General features: G+C 32.9%; 1 protein-coding gene across 2 annotated transcripts in view; it reads left to right on the top strand.

Annotated features, from left to right (window-relative positions):
- Nucleotides 1-3,351: 3,351 nt before the first annotated feature.
- Nucleotides 3,352-12,873, top strand: part of LOC149790307 (chitin synthase chs-2-like) — a 45,349-nt gene continuing 35,827 nt past the window's right edge. Inside the window, exons 1-2 of one of the 2 annotated variants that reach the window (XM_089972360.1) lie at nt 3,352-3,662; nt 9,106-9,160. In XM_089972360.1, coding sequence (XP_089828486.1) covers nt 3,598-3,662; nt 9,106-9,160 — 120 coding nt within the window. In that variant the 5' untranslated portion in view covers nt 3,352-3,597. Of the gene's footprint in view, nt 3,663-7,730; nt 7,860-9,105; nt 9,161-12,873 lie in introns of those variants that run through there. The other variant, XM_089972359.1, reaches the window with a different exon arrangement.

Below are 12,873 nucleotides of genomic sequence, written 5' to 3'. Positions count from 1 at the left end.
GTTATTTGGAGTCTAACTCGTCCAATAATTATGAATTTATGTGCAAATTGTATATTTGACTGTGGTAGAATTAAAGCATAATATTTATAATCTAGAAATTTAGTCTAATGCTCAACTTATATTGCTTTAAAGATCTATTATATACCTGAATTCAGGTTAGGTGTGTATCGGAATCATGCTGGTCTAGCAACATTTTTCATTTTTATTTTTTTCAATGTCCTTGTACCTATGTTCGAGAACATTCGAATAAAATAAAAAAAATAAAACAAAAATTAAAAACAAATTTGACTGGGCCAGACAAAACAGTTCTAATTAGCGTAATTCCTTGAGGTAAGGTAAAATCTACTTACTATCGATTTCATGAGAAATTTTACTGCAAATATTGGATTGACAAACAGGAGTTAATCTTAGCAAGTCCTTAACCCAATTTTATCAAGGGCAATAACTCTAGACATTATGAACGAAATCTGCTTTTCATCAGAACCGCCCGATATCTCTACAGGTTAAGATTGTCATCGAATTTGGAAAGAAGAAGAAAAAAATACAAATGGTGACAGTAGGATGTTCAAAAGTGAACGGACAACTATTTGTTTGTTTCAGCTGCGCAGGCAGCAGTTTTCTTGTACAACATCTGCCTTTGTGTTCAAACTCGTTATCACCTGTGCTATATACGGACATTTGTAACGTTTACTTTACTGGGGCTACAGTGCACATTCTTTTAACTAAAAGTGCTTTTGCGGCAGTAAATAACAGAATTTTTAGGTGTGATCGTAGGTAATATCACAAGTACGTGTTGCAGTGTGACATTTACCTGAGCCTTTGCGTGCGATGTCACAGCTAAATTTCATTTATAATACTGACCGGTTCACTTGCTCCATTCACAGGAGACTGTGGCATTTACAGGAGATTGTGGCATTTACAGGAGATTGTGGTATCATCGCTCATTAAAAACTAAGTTTACACTTTATTGGCGGTAACATAAGCAACAAAGATAAATGCACACATAACGAGCGGGCACTACTTTTTAGTTCTTTTATAAAATGGGAAGCGACTTCTTTGGTTCAAATGTTTATATTGATCATTCACCAAGGAAAAATTATCATGGTTTAAGGCAAATTGTACAATTTTTAGGTGCATAATTTGTTTTGAAAATTGTGCGAGGAACCTGAAATGGCGAAAATACTATTCTAGGTAAAGATCACGATACAACATAGTACATACTAAGACGACCCATAAATTAGCGATAGTTTTATGTCGCATATATGCTGGTTATGCAAAATTCGTGATAATGTTATTTCGCGTATATACTGGTTGCAAACAAATTCACGATAAATTTATGTCACGTAAATACTGGTTATGAAAAAATTGGCGGTAATTTTATATCGCGTATATGCTTATTGTTAAAAGATTCGCGATAATTAAATTGAACATTTTTTATAATTTGCAATATGACTTTCACAAGTGGACAATGCTATAAAATGTTTTTTTTTTTATAGGTCAACTAGGTAGCTAAATGGGATGCTAGCTTGTTAAATATGTAATAAGCCAAGAAATTATTCATTCATTCATTCAGTTTTATTTCCTGTTGCTGTCTTATTTGAAATCGTTCGGCATTATTTCTTAGTTATTTTCGTTAGCGTTATTTGCCTTTGTAGCCTAATTGTAAACCTTAAGCGACATGTCAGAACGTTAAAGACTACTCACTGATGAGGCGACTAAAGCGATTTGCCAGTAGACACACCACTGCAACCAATCCGGATCTACCTTGCTGAACATGAAAGATTGCAATATGAGAGATATACATATAGATACATAGACAGAAAGGAAGGAAGATAGGCGGATATATATATATATATATATATATATATATATATATATATATATATATATATATATATATATAAAGATACATACATACATACATACATACATACATACATAGAGAGAGAGAAAGAGTCAGTGGTCAGATGGATTTATAGAAAGATAGGTAGGTTACATGGTAGCTGGTCAGGTGGGTAAATATATGTGACTAGATTGTTAAGACGTAGCTCACTAAACAAAATGTTGAATATATTCACAGCATATCCAGATACAAATAGTTTCTCATCAAATGATTTCTCCTTCATATGAGAAACCCCAAGAAAACAACATAAATGTTATATTCAATACATTTTCACGTGAATTCTAAAATTCATTAATGCACGGTACCGATTGTTAAATGACGAGCGTCAATATTAATACAAATAAAGTTTGGTTTTCAGTCTTGTTATTAACATATTAATCCTGAATACTTCTGATCTAATATGACATATGTTTAGGCTTTTGTTAATCCAAAAGTCTGTGTATAAGCGAAATATCATTAGTTATTTGCACTTCCTAGTTTATACCAACAAAACAATACAAACTCCAACTTTTCTCAATCAATCTCTTGCAAATGTTTGCGACGGATACAAAAGTTCCGTAGAAATAGATAATTTCATGTATACAAGAAACAAATATTTCTCTTATTTATTTTATTTGTGTGACGTGTACAAGGACGTTCAATCGCAATTCACAAACTCCAAGAACGTACTGATTAATGATACAGCGTGGTATTAGACATTTTCGATTTCTATTATACGTCCTTCATAGCACGCGATAGACTATTTTTAAACGATGAATTTGATGAAATTTGGAGATAACAGTTGTACATTCTTTAAATCCTGTTTTGAAAACCTCGTGTTCTATCACGAATAGAGCGGTGCAAAGAACAGATATGTTATGATCAGAAAACTTTCTGTGAGTAAACTTTAAAAAATATTGTATACTGTTTTCTTTTGATGACGGCAAGATCAGGATTAGAACTGTACTGGTTGCAATGCAAATGGAAGAAAAATTAAAATAATGATGCAAGAAAAAATTTTCATCTGACCTCATGTTATTTAGTAAGCACTGTATTCTGAATCAACAGACAAATTAAAATTAATCTGAATATCTTTTGAAATAAAGATTATCGTATTAAATCATCGGTAAGATATGTAATGAGCCTACCGTGCACTTTAACATAAGATAATAATTTTACAAATCACGTCATTACCTCTAATGGCGGTAAACAGTTTCTTTCATTACACTTTGTTCTGTGTGAATTAAATGAGCTGGTTATATTTTGTCTTATGTTTGCCAAAATCTTAATTAGCTGATCTGATATTAAATTTCTTATTTTTGAATATGCATGATTTCAGTTCATGGCTTGTCAAGAGTCTTAAAGCATTAAATGTATTCGTCTCATTTCATAAATGCTTTTGTAAGTATCATCCATGTGAAATTCTCCGTCTGTGAATCATTAACAGGTATTCAATGAGTGGGTGCCACACAGGCGTCAAGGAAGACAGTAACAAGTCATAAACGTTCTTCGCTACACAGTTGCTTAGAAGAGAAATGCTAAGTTTACCAGACATTCTACGCTTACATGACAACTTGGGCACGAGCAAACTTAACACATCCTAGCCAAGACACACGACCAGATTCATCACTGATAAGAAGCTCCTGTCCATCTTCTGGTGATGTCATACAACACTCCTTGCCCCATTTAGTTTATCGTGACTTCTATCCTATTGAATGACCATGGATTGCAACCTGAACCGAGATCCTCCTGAAGGTTCGCCTACTAAATTCCGAAACTGGTACGTAACGAAAGGCGTGGGTCTATATATGGTGTTCGTATTTGACAGACGATAAGTCGTCTACAGAACTGAATGATCGTAATCTAGTGATTCTGGGTTAATTGAACATAAATGGGGCTTAAAGATGAAACGTAAGTTGATAAATTATTTGATAATTTCACTGCAACAAAACACAGATATTTGGGACGAGTAGTAGGTCCATTTTGTCACTTTCAAATGTGCTTTGAATACGTCGTTTGAACCTGCTCAGATTCTTGGATAGTTTATTTGTTTCTATTGTTTTACACTTACTGTGGTCAACGAATGTAGAGCAAAACAAACTGATAGAACAGGGAGGTCCTGATTTATGTAAGAATTCCGTCAAAATACGTGAGTATTCATTTAAAAGTGACAACTCCTGAAATGTGTTAGCGTGCATTTCGCACTTTTTATTATTCCAAATATCAAATTCTAGATTTATTGTACTAATGTTGCAAGCATGTTTTTTTTTCTTCTTCTGTTTACCAAAGTTTCACATCCTTTTAATGTAGCAGGATTGTGATTTATGTTTAGCAGAATTTTACATTGTTTCAGCTCTAAAATTAAGTCATGAATCCAATCATCTCTAATTGATTGTACTCAATTGTAATCGTTTCCGTGTTAGAGTCTCATCACAGTATACATCACAATCTACATCATGCCATTAAAACAGCACTTAAATCCTGAAATACAACGTTTTCTTTGATAAAACTGGAAAACTGATTCCTACTATTTTTCAAACCATCGTAAATTTATATTTTATTTTAGATTTAATTACAATATATTTGTTTCGAATTTATAGTGTTATTTAAGAGAATGTTTACCTTTTTTAAAATAGGTTTATCCACTTTTATTTTACATACATACATACATACATACATACATACATACATACATACATACATACATACATATTGTAACGAGAATAATGAAATAACAAGGTTGTTGATATATTTCTTTTGTAAAGCAGTTCATATACTTAGCACAACATCTATCTTTGCTTTATCCAGGGGATACTTCATTCATAGCCAATGGTTCATCTTACATTCGCGAAACAAATGCAGTATTGTTTCAGGAAAAATCTTCTTAAAAGTGCATTTATTGTTTTCAGACAATTTTGTTTTGTACAATAGTTAATTCATTGGTAACATTTTACGGATAGTATGAAATTGAACCCATGGCAAATTCGAGTCTCTTCTTACTGCAAAACTATAAAATATATTTTAGGCCATCGACCCAGTATTCAGATTTGAAATTGTGTTTAGCATCTCAAACGTAATCATTACACCCTCTATTGTTACGAAAGATGTTTTAAGTTTTGGCGTGGGATAAATGGCCTGGCGGGTGTAGTTCTAACTTTAACATTTTACGTATGAACTGTAATAGCAATTGTATTCATTAAATCGTACATTGAAAAGCAAAACCGTTTGTGTTGAGACCGTATTTAATCTTAAACTATCATAAAATTAATTAAAGTTCCCTGATCCGTAATTCACCGATATCAATTGCAGTTCCAGTCCCAAAAGTCTTACAAGAAACTTTAATACTTCAGCAGATTTCAGAGATTCCAAGGAAGCACCACAAATAAAACTGTGACTGCATATATTTTGTTTCCTTTAACACGATGTATTTTATATTCTCATTGCTGTTTAATAACACAGACAATATTTTCAGCAAATACTAAGAAAACTATATAGATATATTGTAAAGTCAGGTCTATAACCTCTGCAAGTATTGAAAAACTCATATGAGGACTTTTTGTAAAACTGACGATGAAATATTAGAATAAAGAATTCAACTCAGTGTCGAATAAATTGACCAAACTAAACACAGGTAAAGTATCATGACTATATTTCCAGTAAATATAATTAAATGTATCTCTTATATAAAAAACAATTGACAATAATATACCCGGAATTCGTAATCCTTCTGCTATAGGCATATCATAAATGATTCTTGTAATTTCTCCAATATAGCTTCCATTTACAAAACTGCTGAGTTGACGTTATGTTATTCAACATTGACTTAATTATTTTAGCAATTAATCGCGATTCTAATTTTTATGCATCAATAAGAAGAGACATCCTTCGGGCACTGATGTACTTCATATAAAATATCATTTATACGTGACAATACAACTTAGATCCTACTCTCTCTCTCTCTGTCTCTCTCCCCCCAATGGAACAGACGAGTGAGACCATAAGGGGGAAGATTTCAAAGCTTTTATTTATCTTTGTTCCATTCCCCCAAACCATCTGTTCAGCCATGTCTGTGTGAAATAATTACTAGTTATAGGAAAGGGAGATAATGAAGGCTTTAAAGGTCATACTAACGGTTTTACCTTTATAAGCATGTACCCTAATATGGTTTCCGTTGAACCAATACTATTCTTGGCACACGAAGATACGTAAGGTGATTCACGATCTCTTCAAGAAAATTACGCTATAGCGGATTTCACGCAAATTTGTAATTCATCGCACTAAAAACTGAACCGAATTCACAAATTCATAAAAATCTATATTACTTTGCAAGTCCTACCTTTAGCTTAATCTCAAAATAGAAAGGTGTGCCTTTTTGAACCGTGGGATTGGTGGTATTCCACATACGATTTCAGTTTACCAATATATCCTGGTGATTAGCTTGGACGTTTCTTTGGCACTGGACCCCACGGAGATTTGCTAATAATGTCGTTTTTATAAAATGATAGTAGTAGACCTTTGTGGCTTCCAGTATTAGATAAAAATAACATGATATCACAGCCCTACCTGGGCCAAATATGCATCATTCATATAGTCTAATGTTAATAGAGAAATGTTCATGTACGATTAATTTCCCCGTCTTTGTTTTTGAACTTTGTTATTTTATTTTATTATTGTAAAAATTATTACATAATAAAAACCTTTTTATAGAAAGAAAAGTTTCAACGAATTTACAATTTTTCCTTCTTGATCAAGCAAATATGTTTGTGTACAGTATATATGCTGTTAACAGATTTCATGACATCTTACGGTTCTGCACCTAACAATTGCAGGCGAATTTGCTTTAGTGCTAAAGATCTAAAACGTTGCTAACTTTTCTAACACATCCATTGAAGTAGTTTGATGTTCATGAACTTTTAATATTCCCATACAAAAATATTTGCATGATATATTTTTAACTGTAAAATACTGTGCACTAGGCCTTTCTCGTGACTTAAGTGCAATGTATTTAGTGTAATGTTTATGCCGTTAGCATGCCATTGATAGAGATGCAATTTTATTTGTATAAAAAAAAGAAATTATGATGACGATGTTAATGAACTATTTTCTTCGTTACGACACCTTTCTAATACAGTCTGCTTTGTTAGAAAGCCGCGGTAAATACACCCATCCCACATCAATGTACTTCCTGATGGCATGATAGTGACATCGCAATAAGTCTGCCATTATAATGTAACTATATTATATTATTATTCAATACCGGAATAAAAAAAGGAATACAAGAAGGAAATCACATTGGTTTGTGTACGTTAGTAAAATCTCGTCATCAGGGTTAGAATCTGTGGGTAAGAGTTTACTCTCTCTTGCCTGCAAGTCCTGACATTTGGGTGGGAATGTGTGGCTGGTGGAAAGTTTCCTATCACAACCAGTGCAAATATTATTGGGTTTGGTATCGTTGTTGTTTATGTGTGAAATAAATTTTCAAATGCCCAGTACAATAATGTCCTGAGCAAAACAACTTCCCATGATACCTTTAATACTTTGATACAGTGATCTAACAATATTCTCGTGTGAGCACAATACGTTGTTTGAAGGAGGGCTTGATGGCTTCGGATATCAATACGTTGGGCGCACGTGGCCTTTGCCGAACTATATATACAAATAAGTTCGTACGAATCTAATACAATATATTTGTACGAAACTAACACAATATACTTGTATGAAACTAATACAATATATCATTTATACGTGAATAGAAGTCTCGTCCCACATCGACAAAAATGAAAGTTAATTTCGACATTATGTTTATGGCATACGTGACAATACCGTCTCATTAACTTCCTTGTGTGCCGTTGTTAAGTAACTGCATGTGGGTGAAGCATTTAGGATGAGTCCAATTAATTATGACGATTGAATCAATGATGTCAGAGGCTCGTTCCTCGAGCATCACTCATTCGCATTATCACTGGAACAGGCACAGGTACAGGTACTTCTCTCAAAAATATTACCCTCAACAATATTATATCACTCTCTCTCTCTCCATTCTTTAATTGTCAGATGTAATATGTAATCGTATTTGCAATATAAATTATCTAAATTAAAATCTCGTTCTGTTTCTTATACCATGGTAAATCAACTCGGACATACTTGCAAAACAGTTCTGATGCAAAGATCACAGGTACCCAGTAAATGAAGTACAAACCTAAAGTAATAATAAAAGAAACAAACAGATGAACACATGGAGATTCATTTTATGTGTATAAAATACTATAATCGTTAAACATTTATAGATTTTGCAAAATACTAAAAAGGGAAAACCAAATACATAATTCTATATTGATTTGAAAGAGTTGGAATCTTTATGGGTTGAAGCGTTCGAATTGTTATGGGCTGAAAGAGTTCTAATCTTTGTGGGTTGAAATAAGTCGAATTTATATGGGTTTGAAAAAGTTCGAATATTGTATTTTGAAACGTTAAATATTATCAATTACGGGTAAAACAAAACAAACGTTACCATTACCAATGTACAAATTAAAATCTTAAGCCACATTATCGACTTGATGGCTACAAACAAGTCTCTTATGAAAGAAAGCAAAATCAATGGTTTTCAATATATCAACGTTTTCTATTATACCCCGAACGTACAGTTCATCTATTATGATGTTGAAAAAGACAAGCACATTTTATTATTCCTGTAGTAATCATCCAATAATAGGCATCATATAATATCGAAAGATAAAAAGGCAAAATATAAAACTTAAACATATCTAACAGTAAGTAAATTGATACGATTATTGTAGACTTCATCCAAAGAAACTGTTTTGCAAAACAGTTTGGATGACGCTTAGACCTTTGCAAAGTTCTTGGATGATACCTAGACCTTTGTAAAAGGTTTGGATGATACGCAGACCTTTGCAAAGGGTTTGGATGATACGCAGACCTTCCCAAAGCTTTTGGATGATACCTAGACCTTTGCAAAATGTTTCTATGATACGCAGACCTTTGCAAAGGGTTTGGATGATACGCAGACCTTCCCAAAGCTTTTGGATGATACCTAGACCTTTGCAAAAGGTTTCGATGATACGCAGACCTTTGCAAAGGGTTTGGATGATACGCAGACCTTCCCAAAGCTTTTGTATGATACCTGGACCTTTGCAAAGAGTTTGGATGAAAGGATCAGACCTTTCTACCTAAAGTTTAATCTTCTTTTTGTCTCCTATTTCTAGGTTCGGAAAGTTTAAAGTCGTCTATCAGATAAATGATATGAAACCGGAAGACTTGGTAAGTTGTATAGTAAATTCATTAGTAACCAAATCGTTAAGCAATTTTATAATTTCTTTAAGATATGTCTTTTTTCCCTCCAGAATTTTCCTATCTATTAGATCATGTATTGTTATTGATATTATCATTCATATATTTTAGTTATTATTATAAATATTATTTATATTATTATTACGAAGGTTATTATTATTATTATTATTATTATTATTATTGCTACTACTACTACTACCGTACTTTACGTTCTTGAAACATTTGAGGAGAGAGGCATGAAATATACGATGGACTGTGGATATTCCGCAAACTTTGGAATAATATAATTCTTTTGAGGGGACATAAAATGTAAATGACTAATGTCGGACTCTTGAGGAAATGCAAATATACGAAATGACTATATTTCGGAATCTTCAGGAAATACAAATATAAGAGATGAGCCGGTTCAGTATACTTATAAGTATTCCATTTAGTTCGGTTGACTTTGGTTGCATATTTGATCAATAAACAATACAATCTTTGCAAATAAATAAACTAAAAGCTCAGTGCTCCAATACTTTCGACTTTTGGAACTTTTCACTGAGTCATCATACCATCACCATCTATCAGCATTTGTTATGGGGCCGTTATCAAAAGCTGTCAAATTTTCTAAAATATAAATCAAGTTTGTTAAGCGTTAAATACTGTATAGTTTTATTTCAAGTAATGCATTAAACCGGAGAAGTTTTAAAAGATTCTTTCGTTTGTTTTTGTTGGAGGTGGTGTATTTTATCTTTGGTATTAATTGGAGCACACTAAATGTGAATAACATTGAGTGACTTTAACAACGTATTTTAAATTTGACCGCAAATTTGGCATTGCGAAACCTGTACCACACACTGTTTGGAGTACTATGATTAACTTTTCAAAACGTTCCTAATCCTCTTTCTTTCTTTTTAGATCATGAAATGAGATTTCGTTTTGAATTTACGAGAAAGAAAGGTACACACTGTGCATTCTAGCAAATTTTCAGGGTTTATACAGCCAACAAAACCATAAAAGTTTTAGAGGTGCGTAATATTGTTTCTCGATTTAGTGAGTCTTATTTAACAGAGAGAAAATAATTATGTCCTATTCGATGACGTACTTGAGTTGATGATAACAATGTAAAGTAAACATAAATTGCTTATGAACCCAAGAAAAATTTGAAATCATAGAGACTGAAACAAATAAAATTTCCCATTTCCCACAAGGGGACCAGCATGTCCATTGATTACTGGATTTCCCTGATAACTCTTAAATTTGATGAAATAATCTATTCTGGTGAAACATTTTACTTTCTTTTTCCTTTGTTTAGGAAAAATATACATTTGTTGGCCTTCTAAAACTAATGTACGTAATTCTGGCTGCTGCTGAAAATTAGTCAATGGAAAACAGATTATTAATTAGTATTCGTTCGTATTTTTCCGTATACCTGTGTACTTTATGTCAACGATACAACAAGAGTGTTAAACAAAATTGGAGCCATGTAACATTTACTTTATATGTCATATGGTGACGTTTCAAGAACGATATTTTGGAGTAAAGTTTTTTGACATTTTTAATGTGCTATAATTTTTAAGAACAATACAAATTATGTTTGATAAGAAATATTTGTGTAACTCTTACTCCATGTAAGGAGCGAACAATAGCCTTGTTTAAAATTTCTGCACTGAACTGGATATACAACTATTCTGGAGGTCGTTTCTTTTGCTACTAACATACATTCGGGAATAGGTAACAAGGCCTTTCTATTCTGGCATGTGCGCAACAAAGAAATCTATCTATCTATCTATCTATCTATCTATCTATCTATCTATCTATCTATCTATCTATCTATCTATCTATATATCTATCTATCTATCCATCCATCCATCTTGGAGGTAATTCGGTCGGGCGGAGCGCCGTACTCGTAATCCAAGGGTCACAAGTTCTAAACAGGTCTAAACCCTAAACCAAATTGTTTTGTCAGCTGCTACAGAGTATCTTTGGGGAAATTAATTAGTTCTGAGATTCCTAGCAAGATGTTGTAAAATAACGTTGTTAAAGTACTATTAAAACCAACCGACCAACTAAGCAATATCTGTCTGTCTGTCTGTCTGTCTGTCTCTCTCTCTCTGTCTCTGTCTCTCTCTCTCTCTCTCTCTCTCTCTTTTGTCTATTGATCTAAATGTATTAGGTCCACTCTACCTGTAAATACAACGTACACAATTTAAAGTCATATTAACTGGCTACTATTATTAAAGGCATGCGTACTGGGCATCTTTATCATGCATCCTATGAATTCTATTAGCTAATCTTAATTTCCTAATGTTGTTATGTGCATTCCACTTTCTCCCGGTATGTCACATCAAAGCGAGGCGTTATCTCTGTTTGCATACTGTGTTATTCTGTGGTTTGGGTAGTTTGTGCCCTCCACCTCTTCTCGGTGAAGATAAAATTGTTTTTACTCAATGTCATATCTGGGATTAGACCTACTAATTCACCTTATATACGACACTGGTGATAGAGAGCTATTGCAAAAATGTATACATAGCAATAGATATTGTGGCACACGTTGTACCATATACGTGGGTTTAATTCTGCAAGTTTGATTTATACCTCTTCTACACACAGCTACTTTAAAAAGAAAATTTAGTTTGTAAAGACAATGGAAAGTACGGCATTAGCTTAGTGTAATGAGACCTCTCACTTGGATCCTTGAGACATTCTCCACACGAGCGTCTTTCTTAGCCATCTATTGCAACGATTGCAATGCTCAAAACTCGACTTAGCGGAAATATGGTAACGCAATGATTGGCTGTCGGGTTAAACAGCGTTTTTAATGAAAACTCATATAAATTAACAATGTTCGAAGTTTTGCTTATATTTTCCACCGACCATATATGATATGTAAAACAATCTGGAAAAAAGCGCGGAAAAATACAATCCAAATAGATTTATGTTTATCTTTAGAATAAATATTGCGGCAGCCATGATTACAGATAAACGGGGATTTTCGCAAAAAAAAAGTATGTTTCTAGAGAAATATGTTTAAATTGTCATACACAGCTATTTGATCATATCAATTATTTTAGTGGGCTTTGTAAAAATAAACGTTACAATTTATTTTGCCCTCGGTATCTGATTAAACATATAGTGTTGAACATATGTGTTTGCTTGAATCTAAATCTTTCGCCGCTTATTAAGATGTAGCTCCGATGGTTTAGCAATGAAGAATTTTAAATTGGGAGCAACGGCAAAAATATAATAAAATCCGTTTGTATCATTGTTTTGTAAATAAGTTCTTGTTCATTATTGAATGGTCATGGAAACTTTATATTTCTAGCTGCCTTTTAAGAATTAATTATTGCCAAATTTATCACTCCGTTGAATAAGCTATAAACGAAAAATATATAGCCCTATTGCTCATGGTGGGGATATATTGATTAAAATTACATTTAGTAAATGATGAGAGACTATTTTCTTACAAAGCATCTTATTGTTAATAATAAAAATGCTGACATATGGGTGTGCATTAGTAAAGGGATACGTTCAAAGACTTATTTATATTTGTTTTGGTTTTAACTGCACTTTTAACACATTATTATGTTGAGGGAATTGGCATTAAATGTTCTACACGAGGGAATGGGCACTAAATGTTCTACACGAGGGAATGGGCATTAAATGTTCTACACGAGGGAATGGGCACTAAATGATCTACA

The sequence above is a fragment of the Sinohyriopsis cumingii genome, chromosome 10 (genome assembly GCF_028554795.1).
Source record: "Sinohyriopsis cumingii isolate HCF-2022 chromosome 10, ASM2855479v2, whole genome shotgun sequence".
Taxonomy (NCBI): Eukaryota; Metazoa; Mollusca; class Bivalvia; order Unionida; family Unionidae; genus Sinohyriopsis; species Sinohyriopsis cumingii.
Note: the sequence above shows the minus strand (reverse complement) of the source record. Positions and strands in the feature narration are given on the sequence as shown.